The sequence below is a fragment of the Phoxinus phoxinus genome (genome assembly GCF_949152265.1).
Source record: "Phoxinus phoxinus genome assembly, chromosome: 5".
Taxonomy (NCBI): Eukaryota; Metazoa; Chordata; class Actinopteri; order Cypriniformes; family Leuciscidae; genus Phoxinus; species Phoxinus phoxinus.
Genome location: NC_136880.1, coordinates 28,612,596 through 28,629,502, shown reverse-complemented (window position 1 = coordinate 28,629,502; position 16,907 = coordinate 28,612,596). Strand labels below are relative to the sequence as shown.

Here is a 16,907-nt window from a genome sequence, read left to right as displayed (position 1 = left end):
ATCAAGTCAGCATCAGCCAGTGGGGCAGAGGTTGTACTCACAGAAGGATTACTGGAGGAGGATTATTCTGGCGCTTGCGCACGCATGGACTAGGCTTTGTTGTGACATTCTTTCATTAATTATTCAACGTAAACAACCGAAAATTATATAAAATGCCCGGATGTTGTGAGTATAAATTGGACTGGATGGTAAGTAACTACAGACTGGAGAAGAAGTCTGTTGTTAAGATTTCACACCTGATCAGGAGTGCCTCTCAAACGTCATTCAACGAAATTGTACTAACTCAATCGCGGAAGGTTACATGTAGTTTAGGCCTACTGGCGGAGAATGAAAAGTTACAGTGTATCAAAGCGAGTCGTTCACACCACACACATTGGTCCAAAGTATGAATCGCCCCACGTTCCCTGTGGCGTCTCGGTAAACTACAGGCCTGCATTGTGGACATTTGTCCACAAAGTCCTCATAAACAGATATAAATGCGCGTGTAGACCAGTTTTAAAGAACTGGCTTTTCCAAGAACGCCGGATTAATCGCGAAAGAGACGTGTAGGCTACAGCGTTTTCTACAGTTCAGGTGGGAACTTTAAGGAGCCACGTTTCACGTTTCTCGATCTGTGTCGAAGCGAACGAGGTAGCCGGACGGTTTCGAAACTTCTTTCGAGAAATACAACTAGTTTCGGGACAAGAAAGCGTCTGCTGCAGAGATTTATGTTCAGGTTGGGTGAAAACAAGGAACTAAGCGCCCACTGTTGTTTCCAAGCACTACCACACTCGGTTCACACTATATCAAAGGCGAGAGGAGAGTAGCTAGGCCATTTGACTAGACGTTCACCAAAGGAACCGAATCTGATTTCTTACCTTTGCTGAATTGGTTCTCTTTTCTTGAGGTTACATACGCCTTTCGACCGCTTTGTCCCCAGTAAATGTTTCGGTGTTGCACTCAGAGTGGTATCGTTGCGTTCAACTTGAAAATCACAGTCTGTCCCATTCCTTTGCCATGTAACACCTCACGAGACGTGATAAATAAATGATGTTCCCAATAGAGGGAAAATCCGTGATAGATATTATTAATCCAGTCACGTTACTTGGTTTTGTTCTTGTGTTGCAGTAAAAGGAAAAGAGTAACAGTGACCAGTCCTGGCAAACAAAAACCTTTAAACCGGAACCGGTAGAGATTGTGTGCCTATGCTACATGACAAAAGACAGCTCTAGGAATAGTGGATGGACTCCCGCAGATGTTCCCCCTCCCTCCGCTCTGAATTGGTTTAACTTGCAGCAATGCATCCCACAATATGGCCGCCACAGGGAATGGTGAACGGAAAGAAATCAGTTTCTCAGTTGAGAAAGTCGACGATAGACCATGAGCCGGTGATATGTGAAGCATTAAACTACCGTTGTTCGCCTTTATGATGCCAACGTAAGTAATAACATTAGCCGGCTCTTCTTGCGTATAGTGTTTTAGATCAGTCATATGGCGCCCCCTGCATGTGGGCTTAACTCAATGCAGCTTTCTAGCATTCGTTTACGTTTGAGCCTACATCCCATAACTATTGGGCACATTCCACGATTAGTTTTTTTTTTTTAAAGCATTTGAAGTACAAATTATTTTTTCTTTTTTTGTTAAGCCATGAAATTTACCTCGAAATGCAATAAAAGTAGCTAATTTCCAACACATCAAATATCTGTATCCAACTGCAGCTCCATTTTTTTTTTTTATCCTTGAGTACCTTGGTTTCATATTTTTCAACTAATAAAACTATCCCCCATGATCCAAAGAGCATCGGGAAAAGAAGAGTTTATACCCCAGCAGCACTCTTTACATTTTTTTTTTTTTTTTGCTTTCCTTAACAATGTGTGCAGTGTGACCAGGACAGGGTGCATTATCCTGCTGAAAGAGGCCACTTCCACCACTGTCATGAAGGGGTGTACCTGGTCTGCAACAATGTTTAGGTAGGTGGAATGTATCAAATTCACGTCCATATTAAAGGCCGGACACTGGGGTTTCCCAGCAGGAGCATCACAGTCCCTCTACCGGCTAGTCGTCATCCCACAGTGCATCCTAGTAGTAGTATACTTTATTGTCTTCAAAAGGAAATTTGTTGTGGACTACATGTTGCTGCATGAACATATAAAAAGACAGTTAACTTAAGACTTTAAACATTTAAAATTATCAAGATAAACAGTTATTCAACATTCGTACAGATACCGGCACAAAGAAATTCTTATACCGGTTTAGTTTGCACATTGGGACTCTATATCTTCTACCAGAGGGATCTGACCCAGTTGCCTAGCCATAACAATTTGGCCCTTGTCGAAAGTTCCTGCTCATTTCTCCTGCATCCAACATGTTGATTACGAGAACGGATTGTTTGCTTACCATTTAATCTACTCAGACTTTAATATGTGGCCTTGTTAAGAGATGAACAATGATATTCACTTCACCTGTGAATGGTCATAATGTCGGTTGGCTTTATATCGATATACATAAAACAAATAGGGGTGTAACGATACCCTAATGTCACGGTTTGATACATATCACAATATTTAACTCACGATACAATATTATGCGCTACTCCAAAACATATTGTAAAAGCTTAACAAAAAGAAATAACTGATGATTAAATTCGGTATTACATTGGGTGTGGAAATTAATAGGCTTGGACTTGGTGCTGGTAACCCAATGCACAGGAGCAGGACAATGGTGACACCAGAATAAAAATATTCATGATTCTGAAGCGGAGAACAGAATTATTTTAGACAAATATGATTGCACTCTTTCACTGACTAGATATATTTAAAATAATGTAAAAGCCACTTTTTATTGGTAACATAAGGCATTTGGCATTATCTGGACCCACAATTATTCCCCCATTGCATTATACATTATATTCAACATTATAGGCCTACAGTAGTTTATTGTAGTATTGACACATAATATTGTATTATGTGTGTTTATCTGTTTATACCTGTATGAATAAGTCTGCTCTGAACAAATTGCAAATTGTTCAGAATTCTGCTGCTAGACTTTTAACAGGTGCCCCTCGAAGGTCTCATATCACTCCAGTCTTGTCGGCTCTCCATTGGCTCCCTGTAAACTTCAGGATTGACTTTAAAATTTTAGTGCTCACTTTCAGAGCCTTAAATGGTCAGGCCCCACAGTACATCCTGGACCTTTTGAAGCCGTATTCCTCTGGCCGCACTCTTCGGTCCTCTGGCCAGAGCCTGCTTGCAGTCCCTAAGACTCGTTATAAGACCCGAGGGGATCTGTCTTTTCAGTCGGTTGCTCCCAGACTGTGGAACGCCCTGCCCTTGTCCATGTGTCTGGCAGACTCTGTTGTCTCTTTTAAAAAGGATCTGAAAACATGTTTGTTTATTAAGGCTTTTGGTTGATGGGTTTTCACTAGTGTCACTTTAATTTTACATAGCCTATGTATATTGTATATTGTTTGTTTTATCTATTCTCTTGTACAGCACTTTGTGATTTTATCTGTGAAAAGTGCTTTATAAATAAATTTTACTTACTTACTTTACACTAAAACTCTATTTTTTTTCACACACAGTAATTTTCATTTTGGGTGAACTATACATAATACATATTGTCACTATCTACAATACATATTGTTGCATTTTTGAATTGCGATATATTGTGACACAATATATTGTTACACCCCTAATAACAAGTCTTATTATGTGTTTATTTATTTAATTTTAGATTTTAACTGTATTTACAAAATGAATAGAAATGTGTTCCTATAGCTCATTGAGATAACTGTAGATCATGAAAAATTTAGTTTTGCCATATATATTTATATTGTGTAGTCCATTGACTGAATACAAATTACATGCTTGAAAATTGTAGTTAGATTAGGTAATATAATCTGACTACTTTTGGATTACTTTGATATCTTCTTGTAAATCTTACAATAGAAAAAAGGGTTTGTGAAGGGACTGCCTTCAAGGTTTGTAAATTGATAAAAAGCTAATACTCAATTAAATCTTTCAATTATTTATTTATTTTAACAATTGAAATAAAACAGTACTAAAAATGAAATATTGTATTTGTTTATACTGTGGCATCTCAGTTCCAAAATGACCCAAAAAATCATTGTTTGAGGAAAGTCCCCATAGTGAGGTTTTTTTTAACCGACGTTTCTTGTATGCTGTAGGCGTGCATACATAGGCTATGCGTCATAGAGAGTTCATGTTCATCCATAGGGAAACCATAAATCACCAGTTGGAAATTTAAATGACCACAATGTGCTGAGACAGGTGACGAATATGTGACGAAACAGCGACTTCCTCCCTGTGTAATTAAGGACATCAATACTTGCACTCAACTTGACCGTAATATCATTGGTTACATCAGGATACCCAGAGGAAGCAACTTAATAGCTTTACTGTAAATTATTTATTCTCTTGACTCACACACACTGTCAGTAATAGCACGTGTTCCAGTATCTTTCATTTACTTAATTTACAGTATGTGTTTCCTCGCTTATTACTGCAAGAAGAGGAATTATTGCGGTTATGCAGGTAAATAATAGCTAAAGGCAGGTGAAATAAAAGTTAAAACGTGATTCATAATGTTGCGAATCATGGGGGTAGGCCTAAAAGTTTATAGCTTCAACCAAAGCCCCTTTAACCCAAACGAAGCAATAGTTCCTAAAGGCTTAGGCATTAAGGCCTACACTAGCTACTATTTATGTATAATTTTGCAAATACTAGGTCTATATGTAGCCTATAAACATTTAATCAAGGTTTCAGTAACCATAACTTTCAACAACGTTTAAAACATTATAATCACAAACAGCTAGATTTAAAGCCTTGCGGATCTTGCACAGAAGTTGTGTGGTAACAAAAGCAGTAGTACGTTCCTGATAGGCTACTTCGAGAAAACATAGCCTATAGCTACTGTCATTATTTATCTCTTTATTTCAGCGTGTTTACACAGACCTTAATTATAGCTTAGTCTATTCACATTTAAAGCAACCACAGTCCACAGGTGATCGTGCATCTCTGAAACCAACTTTTGCTTATTTTTTTTACATGTAGTTTTAAATCCGAAACACATGGGGGCAGTGTTGAGGTAAAAACCGACTAGAGATGATAGGGAACCAAGGCGTGGATTCATTGTTCAACTAAATCACGCTCTGTGTACGGAGTCGGACTGGGTGAGTATACCAAGCGGTGACTTATAGTTTCGTCATACGACGTCAGAGTTCACTAATCGTAAGCATAAATTAATTCATACCAAATCCATCGGCGGTGCACGACTCTGGACTTCGTCATCTGTGTGCAGACATGCCAGTAAATACACAAGGGATCCAGTTTGCTCTTATATCATCGTAACAAAATCACGTATTCTGCTTGACTAAATAACTTTTTTGCTTTTGTGTGCCTGAAATAACAAAAACCATGTAGGCTACAAGTGGAACCTTTAGGCCTAAAAGCCTATTGTTCCGAAATTTCAGACGCAATATCCGCACACCAAAGAAAGGCCATGACGCATGTGAGATTAAAATAGATAATAATATAGATATAGATAACAATAGTCTTTAATAATTGTGTTTCTTATAAAAAACATAGAGTGACAACTTTCATTTGGTTGAATGATAAAGCGCTAGTTAAAAAAAAAAAAAGTGTGCGCTATTTTCATTTACGAAGATTTCAGAACCACATTGGTGGACAGCGCTCAGCCCATGACCCTGTGACACATGTGGCGTTTTTGAACATGGCTCTTTTTGTTATCGTGTCCACCCCTCTATTGTCTCATCCCGACAGTGCGTAAGTAAGTGTCTGTTTGTAGTGACTGATGTGGTTTGGGACCTCGAGACAACCCACGGACCGGTGATCCTAATTGGCAGTCACATTGTCATGTCAAGTTGAAAAAAAGTTGCAAATTGTCCTTTCTCCAGAAATTACATTTAGAGGAAAGTTCCATTTGAGGTGTATGTGGTGTGACTCGTTCATCGATGAGGAAGGAACTGTACTATTATATCCCGGGAGGAAGGGTTGATGACGTCTGTGGCATACTTAATGTGACTTATTGAAAAAAAAGCAAGACTCCCTATTCATGGATAAAAATCCGAGGTAATCGGAGCACAGCAGAAAAAGTTTTGTAAAAGGATATGTAGACAAACGAGTGCTGCTGATTTCATCGAGGTTTTGTTTGCCAAAGTGATTTTGTGTAGTATATTGGTTATTGTATAAAAGTGCAGGGGCTGAACCGACGAGCACAAGCAAAGGACGGTGGCGCTTCAGGGAAGAGGTGCTGTGAGGAAGATCTCTGTCTCTCTCACACAACCACAGCCGCACCCGAGTCGCATCCAGCAGCATTTCTATCTACCTACTCTGCAATAGGTAGGTTAAAACCCGACAAAGGCGTTTTTACTCGGTTTAAACCAAGGAATTAGGATACGAAGACTCTCAGGCAACTGGATTGTCCTTTTCTAAAGATTATCTACCGGTTTTATTGTTTGCCTCATCGGGAGAAGGATTCTGTTGCGCGTGCATTGCATTCTTTAAACTTTTCAAATCATCTTACGAGCGGAAAATACGAGTAAAAAGTCGCACCTGTTTTGCCTTTCTGGATTTTTATAGGCTTTCTTAACAAAAGTTATTTGCGTATTAGAATAGAATCTTCAATCGAATAGAATAAAACCCATAGGCGTCAAATTTTTGTAAATTCTCCTGGACCGAATCTTGGCTATACTCTATACGTGTTTGATATTTTTAAGTTATTTATTTAACTTTCTTGTGTCTTTACAGCATGGCCAGATCTAGTAAAGCGACTTTAGCGTTGCTCATCTACGGAATCATGATGCACTACAGCGCCTTCTGCACGCCTATTGGGATGACTTTTCCTAAGATGAGGTATGTATATGCTTTTCTGCTCAACGTTTTGAGATTTTCTTTTACGTTGAAAAGGACAATATTCTGCGACGAGCTTTATTTCACAGTCTACAGTCAAATTAATGACACGGTGTAAAGGCGCAAAAATGGATAAGGATTTTTTTATTTTTTTTAATTGCAACTACATTTTATAGAGTGAAAAAATATGGGCTTTGTTGTATTATTCTGTAGACTTCAAACAGTAACAGCCCAACGAGATCCCCCCCGAGAGTTTACGCATGCAGGGCTACAGTGCAAGCGCTTAAGATCTGCTTGCAAATGTGGGAGGGCGTTCGCATTGCTAAGAAGGAAATTCTCCATTGGGACAGGCAGATGCAGTGTTGCTTGTATGAAAATGAGAAACCAATGAATGTAACGGGTGGCCCGTAAGATGACGGTACAGTGGCGTCACTGTACAAACCGAAGAAGAAAAAAAAAGCACGAATGAGAATGTTCAGTGCGGGACCTTTTGTTGTGTGAATTTACTCATGATTATTACAATGTCAGGTGTAGGCTATTAGGTTTATCACCTAGTAGGTATAGTAGCCTACCTTCACACGTCACCATCAAATCTAATTTTTGGCTAATTATACCAAACGTTATCATATTGTTATATATATTTTTTTTAATTGCGAAGGGACACCTCCAAATAGATTATTATTCTCTAATTTACCCTATTAAGATAACACAATAATAAGACGGTTTTATGACCGCGTCATTAAACTAATTATTTAAAATCAATTCGATCCATAAACCTTGAGTATGTCGCATTGTATCATCTCACAATTTTTTTTTCTTCGTAAAACTGGCTATAGCCTACGGTTGAATTAATTTAGCAGTTTATTTGGGCTTTATTTAAAACACAGTTTTTTTATGGACATCATATTACTCTCTAGTGTATTAAATTGTGATTTATTAAATGCATCAATCTTTTTTTTAATTCCAGACTAGACAACGATGTATTTGACGAAGACGGAAACTCGTTAAGCGACCTGGCTTTTGGCAATGATCAAATTTCTATACGAAGTCCTCCATCTCTTACGGATGACCTATACACGCTATACTATCCTCCAGAGAAAAGGTACATAATTTTACATCCCTTCCCTGTATGTCATATCATATGAGAATCGATGTCATTATGTTTAGTTTATGTTGTTCCGCTATGTCTGTTCCTTTTGTTTCCCAGCTTTTTTCCTTTGCTTTTTTCTGTTATTGTTGCTGTTGATATTTGCATTAAGTGACTATTTAATATAGATAGATAGATAGATAGATAGGTAGATAGATAGGTAGATAGATAGATAGATAGATAGATAGATAGATAGATAGATAGATAGATAGATAGATAGATAGATAGATAGATAGATAGATAGATAGATAGATAGATAGATAGATAGATAGAGCGACAGATAGACGGATCGATTGACAGATTTACTAGGGAATCGAAAGTAACACTATCACGCGTTTAGCCGAGAGAAGAATACAACTAAATCAGGCTGATTACTTTGCAACAAACGTGTTCTGTGGTTTTTAATCACTGATATTATGTGTTTGGCGTTTTATCTCAGAACGGAAAGGCATGCAGATGGATTATTAGATAGAGCCTTGAGGGACATCCTGGTTCAGTTATCAGCACGAAAATATCTGCATTCTCTGATGGCAGTTCGCGTAGGGTAAGGGCATTTTTAAGCGTTTACCTGCCGTCATTTTTGTTTTCCCACTCTTCATTTCAGTGGAGATGATTTCTCGTCGTCCTGTCTTGACTTTTTGTCTTTATTTTTCCCGACTTCTTGTGTCTTTGTCTGTGGGCTCGCATGGGCGTGGAATTTCATGGGGAACTATTCGTAGATGAACCACGATAAATTAGCCTGAAAGTTATTTTTTAATTGCTTGTGCTCACACGAACATGTTGCATAGGCTATTGTCAGAGAAAAAAAATGTCGAGAGCCAATGCGTCAGAATACATAATTTCCAACATGCATAATTTATGAGGATTGTCTGCTCTTATTTCGATTTCTAATAAAATTCGTTGTAATGTTAACGAAAAAAAATGCTCACGATAATTTTTTTCTTGAACAATAGAATTAATATATATAAATATATGTTTGGATCATCAAGAGCGTTTAAGCTGCCTACTAAAACCTGTTCACACATTTCATGTGCCAGCCGGTAGCCTAATAATAGTTCATATATTTGCAGCGGAGGAAGCAGCGAGGAAGACGAATCGGAACCATTATCAAAAAGGCATTCGGATGGGATCTTCACCGACATTTACAGTCGCTACCGAAAACAGATGGCCGTCAAGAAGTATTTAGCAGCCGTCCTGGGAAGAAGGTACAGACAGAGAGTTAAAAACAAAGGACGTCGATTTGCTTATTTGTAGCGCTGACAAAACTGCCCCCAACTGCCCCTCCATGTGTACATTCAGTCCTAAGATCAAAGTCATTCTGATATAACTGATTAATCAGTGGATCGCGCCTGTGTTCTTTAAACATGTATTTATGTATGAAGTAAAGCCATTAAAATGAATATTTTACTAATAACATTGTTTTTCTTTTTGTACAAAAGCACTTGAAACGCACAGTTATACTTTGTGGACCAACAGTTCAGTTTCATGTATATAGCTATATATGTTGAAAACAAAAACCATCAGGAGAAAAAAAAAAAAAGATGAAAAAAAATGTGCACCTTGAACGTTATGCGCCTGATATCTTTTCAAATTCATCATCATATGCAGAAAATAAATAGATTTTAAAAAGACAATCAAAGTTCTGAATGTTATACTTATTTTTGTAATCTGCTAAAAGAATAGAGTCTTATTTTATCCAAAGTCTGCCCAGGGATGTATCGGACGTACTCTGTAAAGTACAGGGCTGTTTCAACTGTTGTGACCCCCCAAAAAAGGAGGAGAGTGGGAGAGGGATATATAGTAGCTGGCATGATTCCCTCTTTCTTAGCCCAGTCTTCTCCAGATGGAATGTGATTGTCCTGCCTGTGTTTGTGATTGGAGCCAGTAACCAGTATGCCTGACTGGGAAAAAAATGACACTGGAGCAACTGTAGTATTGATATACATGTTTTTTTTTTGTTTTTTTGTGGATTTTCTTTCTATTGTTTCTTTTTTTCTTCATCACCTCTATGCATGGTATACTTATAATGTAGGCTATGCATGCATGTCCTTTGTTTCCCATCCAGTTCAATGTTTCCATGCTCATTGTATTGGTCCCTCCATCAGAAATGCCACTTAGATCCGCCTCTGTGGAAGCAGAAGTCTTTTTTTATCAGGAGAATTGAACAAGCCCTAACATTCTAATGCTTGCTCCATCAAGCTCCAAAAACGTTTTGTGGAATTGGCGTGTCGGTCTCTCTCTCAGTTCTTTGCACGTCTTCAATGCCTTTGTGGATGGTTTTTGCGCCATTTCTAACCAAAATTTGTTCGTATGCCTTATTGTAACGCAGAAGCTGTGAATGTTTTAGTATGTGCTCTCTGCAATTAGGCTAAACCAATATAGAGGAGCAAGTCATTGGATGACATAATGATCTTTTGATGCCACCACAATTGGCATCAAATGGTCCCCTCACATCCATGACTTGATAGTGAAACTTTCTTCATTGGCGCGATTGCTCTTTAATTCTGCTGAGATAGGATGAAGTATGCTTAATGGTTTCATTCATCACCTCATTGTAGATCTAGAAAAAAATCAATTGTGTTAATGCTTATCTGTAATTGGTGCTGATGACTGAGGGAATGTGAGGCTGAGAGAATAGGGAGGCCAACGGAAGTCCTTGTGAACTTCAACATGACCATTGTCAAATTCATTATCCTTATTGTCAGATAGTGCTTTTGCATGTTGAAGATAGCCTTTCTCTTGTATGTAAAGATAAGGCACACTACACCCATCACCCTTAGGGAGGGACTGCAAAATCATCTATATGTTGTCTTTTTCTTTTTTTTTATCATATTTTTTTGTTAAGCCTGTATTGAATTCAGTATATTTCTCCTGATATGGAAATCAGGTCTTATTCATCCACTAATTCAATATGTAAACCGTTGTCCCAGGCATGAAATCAATCTTTCTTCAATTTGGCATTGTCCCCCAGGCTTTATGTGAGTATGGATGCGGCTCTGATAGTGTTATGCGAGGAGCGTGTGTGTTTGCGTGTTGGAAGGGCGGGAGGTGGGTGGCAGAGTGAATGCGTGCGTGAACATAATGATGTTATGAAAGATGATATGGGTTTTGGCTTAGGTGCCTTGTGACAACTTACGAGAAAAAAATCGCCACTTATCACGGATGGCAATTTTTAGTGGCCCTACAATGCTGCAAAACTATTAGGTTCCATTTCACAAAGTCCATCTTTACTGTTCCTCCCCTTTTCTTTTCGAAACTTGGTTTCAAACCCAACTCTTTAATTAGAGCTGAAAAGCATGGCCAGCATATATTGTGATCAAATCTATTACTGAAGTGGTGTACATGGTAAAAGTATTAATTGTCTGGATTGTTTAAAGCTGATGATTGTGTGTAAATGTGGCAAGCACGTGTTTCTGTTTAGCTCTACTAGTTGTAGCTCAAGGTCCATGAAGCCTATAGCTAGGTTTTGTGTTGTTTCTTGTTGCATAGCTTGAGGGTTTTTTGACAACGATTGGAAAACCTGACAGAACACAGGCCACAGCGCAGCCTGTTGTGTACATTTCTGAAAGTGCCGAAAGCCTTAATGTGAACGTTTTATCTATACCTGAAACATTATATATGTGACAAGTGAATATTAGCAAGTGACATCATCCTATATTAACACATATAGCTCCTTAGGGGGTGGTATTTTTAAATGTTAAAAAGTGTTGTAAGATTTGTATGAATAAATTTTTGTAAACAACACAAGTTCTAATCCATGTCTAATCTTTGGAACGTTCCACTGTAGCCCGTGTAAACGCACAGTTTGTGTGTTTCTCCATAAGGCTGCTTTTATCCACACAACACGAGGAAGGCTCACGCTGTGACACTAATGATAGACTAAAACCCACTGCTGTTCAAGATGTGTAATCGGTATAATTCAGATCTCATATACCACTGTGGGTGAGCTGAGTGGTTGTGACAGCTTTAATTTATACTCACAACAATCAGAACATTAACATCAAGTCAGTGATCCTGGGCGGCTAGGTCAAGAGTGACCCTCAACGAATAACCCACTTCAACACTGACACATACGCACACCAATGTATGCAAAGATTTGTACTCACACTGTAAGCAAAAATCACAAACATATTCCAAATAAATGAACACCTACATAACTATGAACAACACTACAGTGGTGGCGGAAGATTACACAAATTCTGTGTTGTCCATCAATAAAGGTGAATCAAGACGCCTAAAATACAATCAATTTGCTCATGATGTGTTTCTGGATGTCCCAGTCAACTACAAAGGTAAGTCAAAAGTCCCATTGCTCGGGACTATACAATCTCAAATGAAACCAACATAATGTCACAATTCAGTCAAGTCTTCAATCTCACTTAAATCTGACTTCAGTTGAAATTAAACTTAACTTCACAAGCACTATTTAAAGAGGAGGGTAACATCATTAGATGACAAATTTTACTTCCAAACAGTAACAACGCCAAAGGCCATGGGTTAGATTCCAAAGGATAGCTTGAACTGATAAAATGTACACTTGCAAGTCATTTAGCATGTAAGTGTTAGCCAAATGCATAAATGAAAATGCAAGTTTGGTGTACTGCACCTTCAACATAAGCTAATACTCTTGCTCCAGTCTGTCCTGGAAGAAAAGCACGCTTTTAGTGTGTTGAAGTGTGGGTCGGAGTGGGCGAAGTGTCACTTGTTGTTTATTTCATAATGTCCAATGCAGTGTATGGCACTGGTTATATGGCCATTGAAACTCCTCCTTAAAGGGAGCCTGGAGACAAGTGCTAATGGAATCGCTTCTAACCCAGCTAGATGGTGATGGAAGCACTACTTACCGCACTAAACGGCATAAAAGGAAGTCACAAGGACTATTTTAACGATGCATCATGTATTAAAATACAAGCCTAAAGGAGCTTCACAATAAATCTGAACACATTCCAGTGGGTGGAACAAACAACTCAAGAAAACACAAGTCTTCAGTCTTCCCGGGGACGTTTCTGCATTCAACAGTGTGAGTTTTCCATGAGCCCTCTCAAGCTACCGTGTATAAAAATAGATGTCCCTGTTGCACAATAGTGTTGCCCTGGTACAGATTCTCTCTGACTGAGAGACAAAGGCTGGGAAGGGAACTCGACCCTCGGGACCGGGGCTGAGGGTGTGGCTCCAGATCCATTAGTGTGATCTGATCCGGTGGTCCGTGCAGAAGGCGGATCCTTGCTCCTATAGTCAGCTAACTTAATCAGAGAAAGTGTTGCTGAGCAACAGGCCACAAAGGACAGTATATTTGTAGGTGAGGATGCATATACACCATGGTGTTTGATGGCATAGCTTGAAGAAAACTTTTTGCTATGGCTATTTGACACGTCACGTTTTCTGTAGAATATAGCAGTTTTTAAAATTAGTGAAAAGAGGGCTGCGAATATGAGGGAATATATTTTTTTTTAAATAAAAAGTTAAAATGTATTGTTATTCAGCAAGGACACATTAAATTGATAAAAAGTGACAGTAAATTCTATTTCAATATATAGTATTTGTATTTCAAATAAATGCTGTTCTTTTGAACTTTCTATTCATCAAAGACTTTTTTATTATGGTTTCTGCAAAATATTAACCAGCACAACTGTTTTTAACATTGATAATAAGAAATGTTACTTGACAACAAATCAGCATATTTGAATGATTTCTTAAAAGGTTAGTTCACTCAAAAATTAAAGTTCTGTAAGTTTTTATTCATATAAACATTTATCAACATACACATCAGATATGGTAAACGGAAGCTCAAGCATGTTCGCATGACGTGTGAGAACCAATGAGGTTTGAGCTTATGTAACAAGACGGGTGAGCTTCTGCTTATATTTAAATGTGAATAAAAGCCTAAACTAAATCTGTTCATCATATGAAGAGATCTCGAAGAGTCATAGTGGTAGTCGTGTGGACTGTCAATGGAGGGTCAAAAATCTCTCATATTTCCTTAAAAATATCTTTATTTGTGATCCGAAGATGACGAAAGTCTTACGGGATGATTAATGAAAGAATTTATTAAACCCTAACCACAATCAACTAACGCTTTAAGGATCATGTGACACTGAAAACTGGAGTAATGGCTGCTGAAAATTCAGCTTTGCCATCATGGGAATACATTTCATGTTTTAAATAATATTAAAATAGTTATTTTAAATGGTAATAATATTTCACAATATTACTTTTTTAGTTTTTTTTACTGTGTTTTTGAATCAAATAAGAAGCATTGGTTCGCATAAGAGACTTCAAAAACATAAAAGTGCAAGTGGATCATCACTTGGCCATCAAAAAGTCTGAAAACCCCATGCCACAGACAACAATCTAAAAACAATCAATAAAATCCATAATGCTTGAGCTATAACCAAAGAGCTATTCAAAATCTGTTTGTTGCACAAAACCATATGTAAACATCACATTTATTGTTTCATGGTTCAGCTTTCAGTCCTCCAAGAATAGCCTATGTTCACCAAGCTGTTTGTATAAGGGCTTCGAAGGAAGCAACAGAACCCTCCTTCCTTCAATTAAAGCTGTGAAAACAGCAGCTAGGCAGGAATCATGCTGGGAGCCTCCATCTTAGCCATGTACTTGTTTCCCGCCGCACCCCCTTAACACCATACCCCCTTGCCACACTCCTGAGGTGCAGAGGCCGCTGGGTAGATGGGTGTGAAGCGGGGGGTTTTCCAAAAGGGGGACTTCATTGAGATCTGCACCCTCCCCCAGCTCACAGTAGTTCTTTCTATTGTGTACCCCCCATGAAATGTGACTTATATGCATACAAGTGTGTGTGTGTGTGTGTGTGTGTACCTGCACACGCTCCCTTAGGGAGTAATTTGCAGTCGCACAACAATATGTCAAAGGTAAATCTGTGGCTTTGGTGATTGGGGAGGTGGTGGGCTGTTGCTTGAGACGACTTTATTTTTTATAGGACTCTTGCTTTATTTCAAGCACAGATTCTGATTCACAAGCTCCTGATTCAATTTTGATTTCTGAATCACTTGGCCATTTTTTTGTTATAATGTCCATTTTACATTTATGAAAAAACTTTCTTTCTCAGCTCATGCTGTAAAATATCAGGGAACCTCCCAACTTGGAACATAATATTATTATGTGTGAATTCAAAAATAGTTAACAACAGGGCCTGAACTCTAAACGTCTATAAATAAAAAGTATACTTTCAATAGCATTTATTGGTAACTTGTAATGCAAATGATCATTATAACAAAATTTAGTTATTATAAAATAATAAAGAGTATAGAAAAGCCACAAATACGTGTATAAATCAAAATATTTCATGCACATTGTGTATTTATTAGTTATTCATTTAGATGCTTTTTTCAATGCATTTTATTACATTTATTGTTGACAGTAATGATGACTTGATGTTAATTGAAATCTGATGGATTCAGTTAGTTTATTCCATGCAAATTAATCAAACTGATTCAAACTGTAACTCCTAAGATTGTGAGTCAATGATTCTTAAAAAATAAACAATTTTTAAGAGTAATTGTTCCTGTCCTGAATTAAATTACTGAATGCACTGTACGTTTTTTATTCGTTTATTTTCTATGACTCATAAGAGTAATTTTTGAGTAATTTTCATGAATCGAACTACACTGGGTGCACTATTTGCTTTTGATTTATTAATAAGAAGTGTTTTAAAAGAATCATTTGTCTGTGAATCAGACTCCAACCGGTATTACTCTTATTGCTTTCAGCAAGTTATTGCGTACAGCCTGCTAAGGTCAAGTCAATAGAAAGATGGGCATTCTTGCCTTTAATTCATGGTACGCAGACTTTTATCTCATCTCCTTCATTACAGACAGTCAACTTTCACAAAATATGACTTCTTTTGGTGCGATAATGTTGGTTTGGCAGCAGGAAGGAGCCGTAGTTACAGGAAAGCACGGGGTAAAAGCTTGCTCTTGTGATTTTAGGGATGGATATCGGATTCACAATTCATAGCAAAATCGATATTTTACCCAGCTTCACCCCACTTTTTGAGGGTCGGACAGTGGACACTACGACAGAGACACCCTTGCAAGTCACTCAGTGAAACATTACCTCAAGATAATACAGCCATCACCCCACTACTATGAATCATTCAGTAGTGTCCACTAAAAGGCCAAGAGGCCGGTCTTCCGCCACCCCAGCCTGGAGCGAACCAGCTCAGTGTTCCAAAAGCCCCTCTCAGTGAGCCAATGCTGCTGTCAGAACTGCCAAAAAGCACAAAGCAGGCTATGACACACTGTCTTCCTCAAGGGGATCGGGGGCACTTACACAGAAGAGAGAGCACTGAGACGTAACTCACACTGACACTGACTGGTGATCATCCCTAAATGCAATGTTTATCTTGAAATGGAAGCACTTAGCCTGGATTTCACTCCTTTTTATCAATCAGTACATTATGTTCATTACGTGTAAATGGTGTGCTGTGGTACTGGTGTCTGTGATGTATAGGGCCAGAGCGCCGCTTATGTGCATTTGTTGATGATACCAAGCAATTCAGTGTTGCTAAGCCACGGGAGTTTGACGGATACTGTGCAAGAATCAAACAGAGAGGAACAGGGGAAAACTAAAGCCTGTGGGGAAGAACCAAAGACGTCAAAACAGTGAGTGGCAGGAGCTCCCAGTTTACCTGAAACAACAGACTGAGTTTAACAGTGTGTGGATCCAATGTTTGGAGACCACAGATGAATCATACTTTTTATATTAATTAACTTCTTAACTGACGCTGTTCGAAACGAACTCCGTGTCTGCAGATTTCCAGAAGCAGTGAAAATAAAGCATGGAGTCTGAGGCACTGTCCGTGGTGTTGAAGTGTTGTCACTAGTTTACTAGAGCTGAAGTGAGGCCAGGGGGGT

General features: G+C 38.4%; 2 protein-coding genes across 5 annotated transcripts in view; one reads left to right on the top strand and one right to left on the bottom strand.

The window, feature by feature from the left end:
* The window catches only part of yes1 (YES proto-oncogene 1, Src family tyrosine kinase), a 31,762-nt gene extending 30,498 nt beyond the window's left edge, over nucleotides 1-1,264 (bottom strand). Inside the window, exon 1 of the mRNA XM_079613215.1 lies at nucleotides 858-1,264. The gene's annotated coding sequence lies outside the window, so the exon portion shown is untranslated. The remainder of the gene's footprint in view (nucleotides 1-857) is intronic.
* On the top strand, nucleotides 1,108-11,752 carry adcyap1b (adenylate cyclase activating polypeptide 1b). Of its 4 annotated transcripts, XM_079613223.1 has the most exons (6): nucleotides 1,108-1,416; nucleotides 1,860-1,949; nucleotides 6,768-6,872; nucleotides 7,837-7,971; nucleotides 8,456-8,560; nucleotides 9,087-9,425. In XM_079613223.1, the coding sequence occupies exons 1-6, from the start codon at nucleotides 1,406-1,408 to the stop codon at nucleotides 9,268-9,270; spliced, it is 630 nt and encodes a 209-aa protein (XP_079469349.1). In that variant the 5' UTR covers nucleotides 1,108-1,405; the 3' UTR covers nucleotides 9,271-9,425. The 4 variants fall into 4 exon arrangements, with proteins under 4 accessions (XP_079469349.1, XP_079469351.1, XP_079469352.1 ...); XM_079613225.1 differs by lacking the exon at nucleotides 8,456-8,560 and having other exon boundaries at nucleotides 1,223-1,416; XM_079613224.1 differs by lacking the exons at nucleotides 1,108-1,416; nucleotides 1,860-1,949 and adding an exon at nucleotides 6,073-6,359 and having other exon boundaries at nucleotides 9,087-9,640.
* The last annotated feature ends 5,155 nt before the right edge of the window (nucleotides 11,753-16,907 follow it).

Bases quoted from the DNA above. Each gene is read 5' to 3' on its own strand.
- adcyap1b (XM_079613223.1), top strand. The intron at 6,873-7,836 runs GTATGTATATGC...TTTTAATTCCAG, and splicing joins ATGACTTTTCCTAAGATGAG to ACTAGACAACGATGTATTTG. The intron at 7,972-8,455 runs GTACATAATTTT...GTTTTATCTCAG, and splicing joins TACTATCCTCCAGAGAAAAG to AACGGAAAGGCATGCAGATG.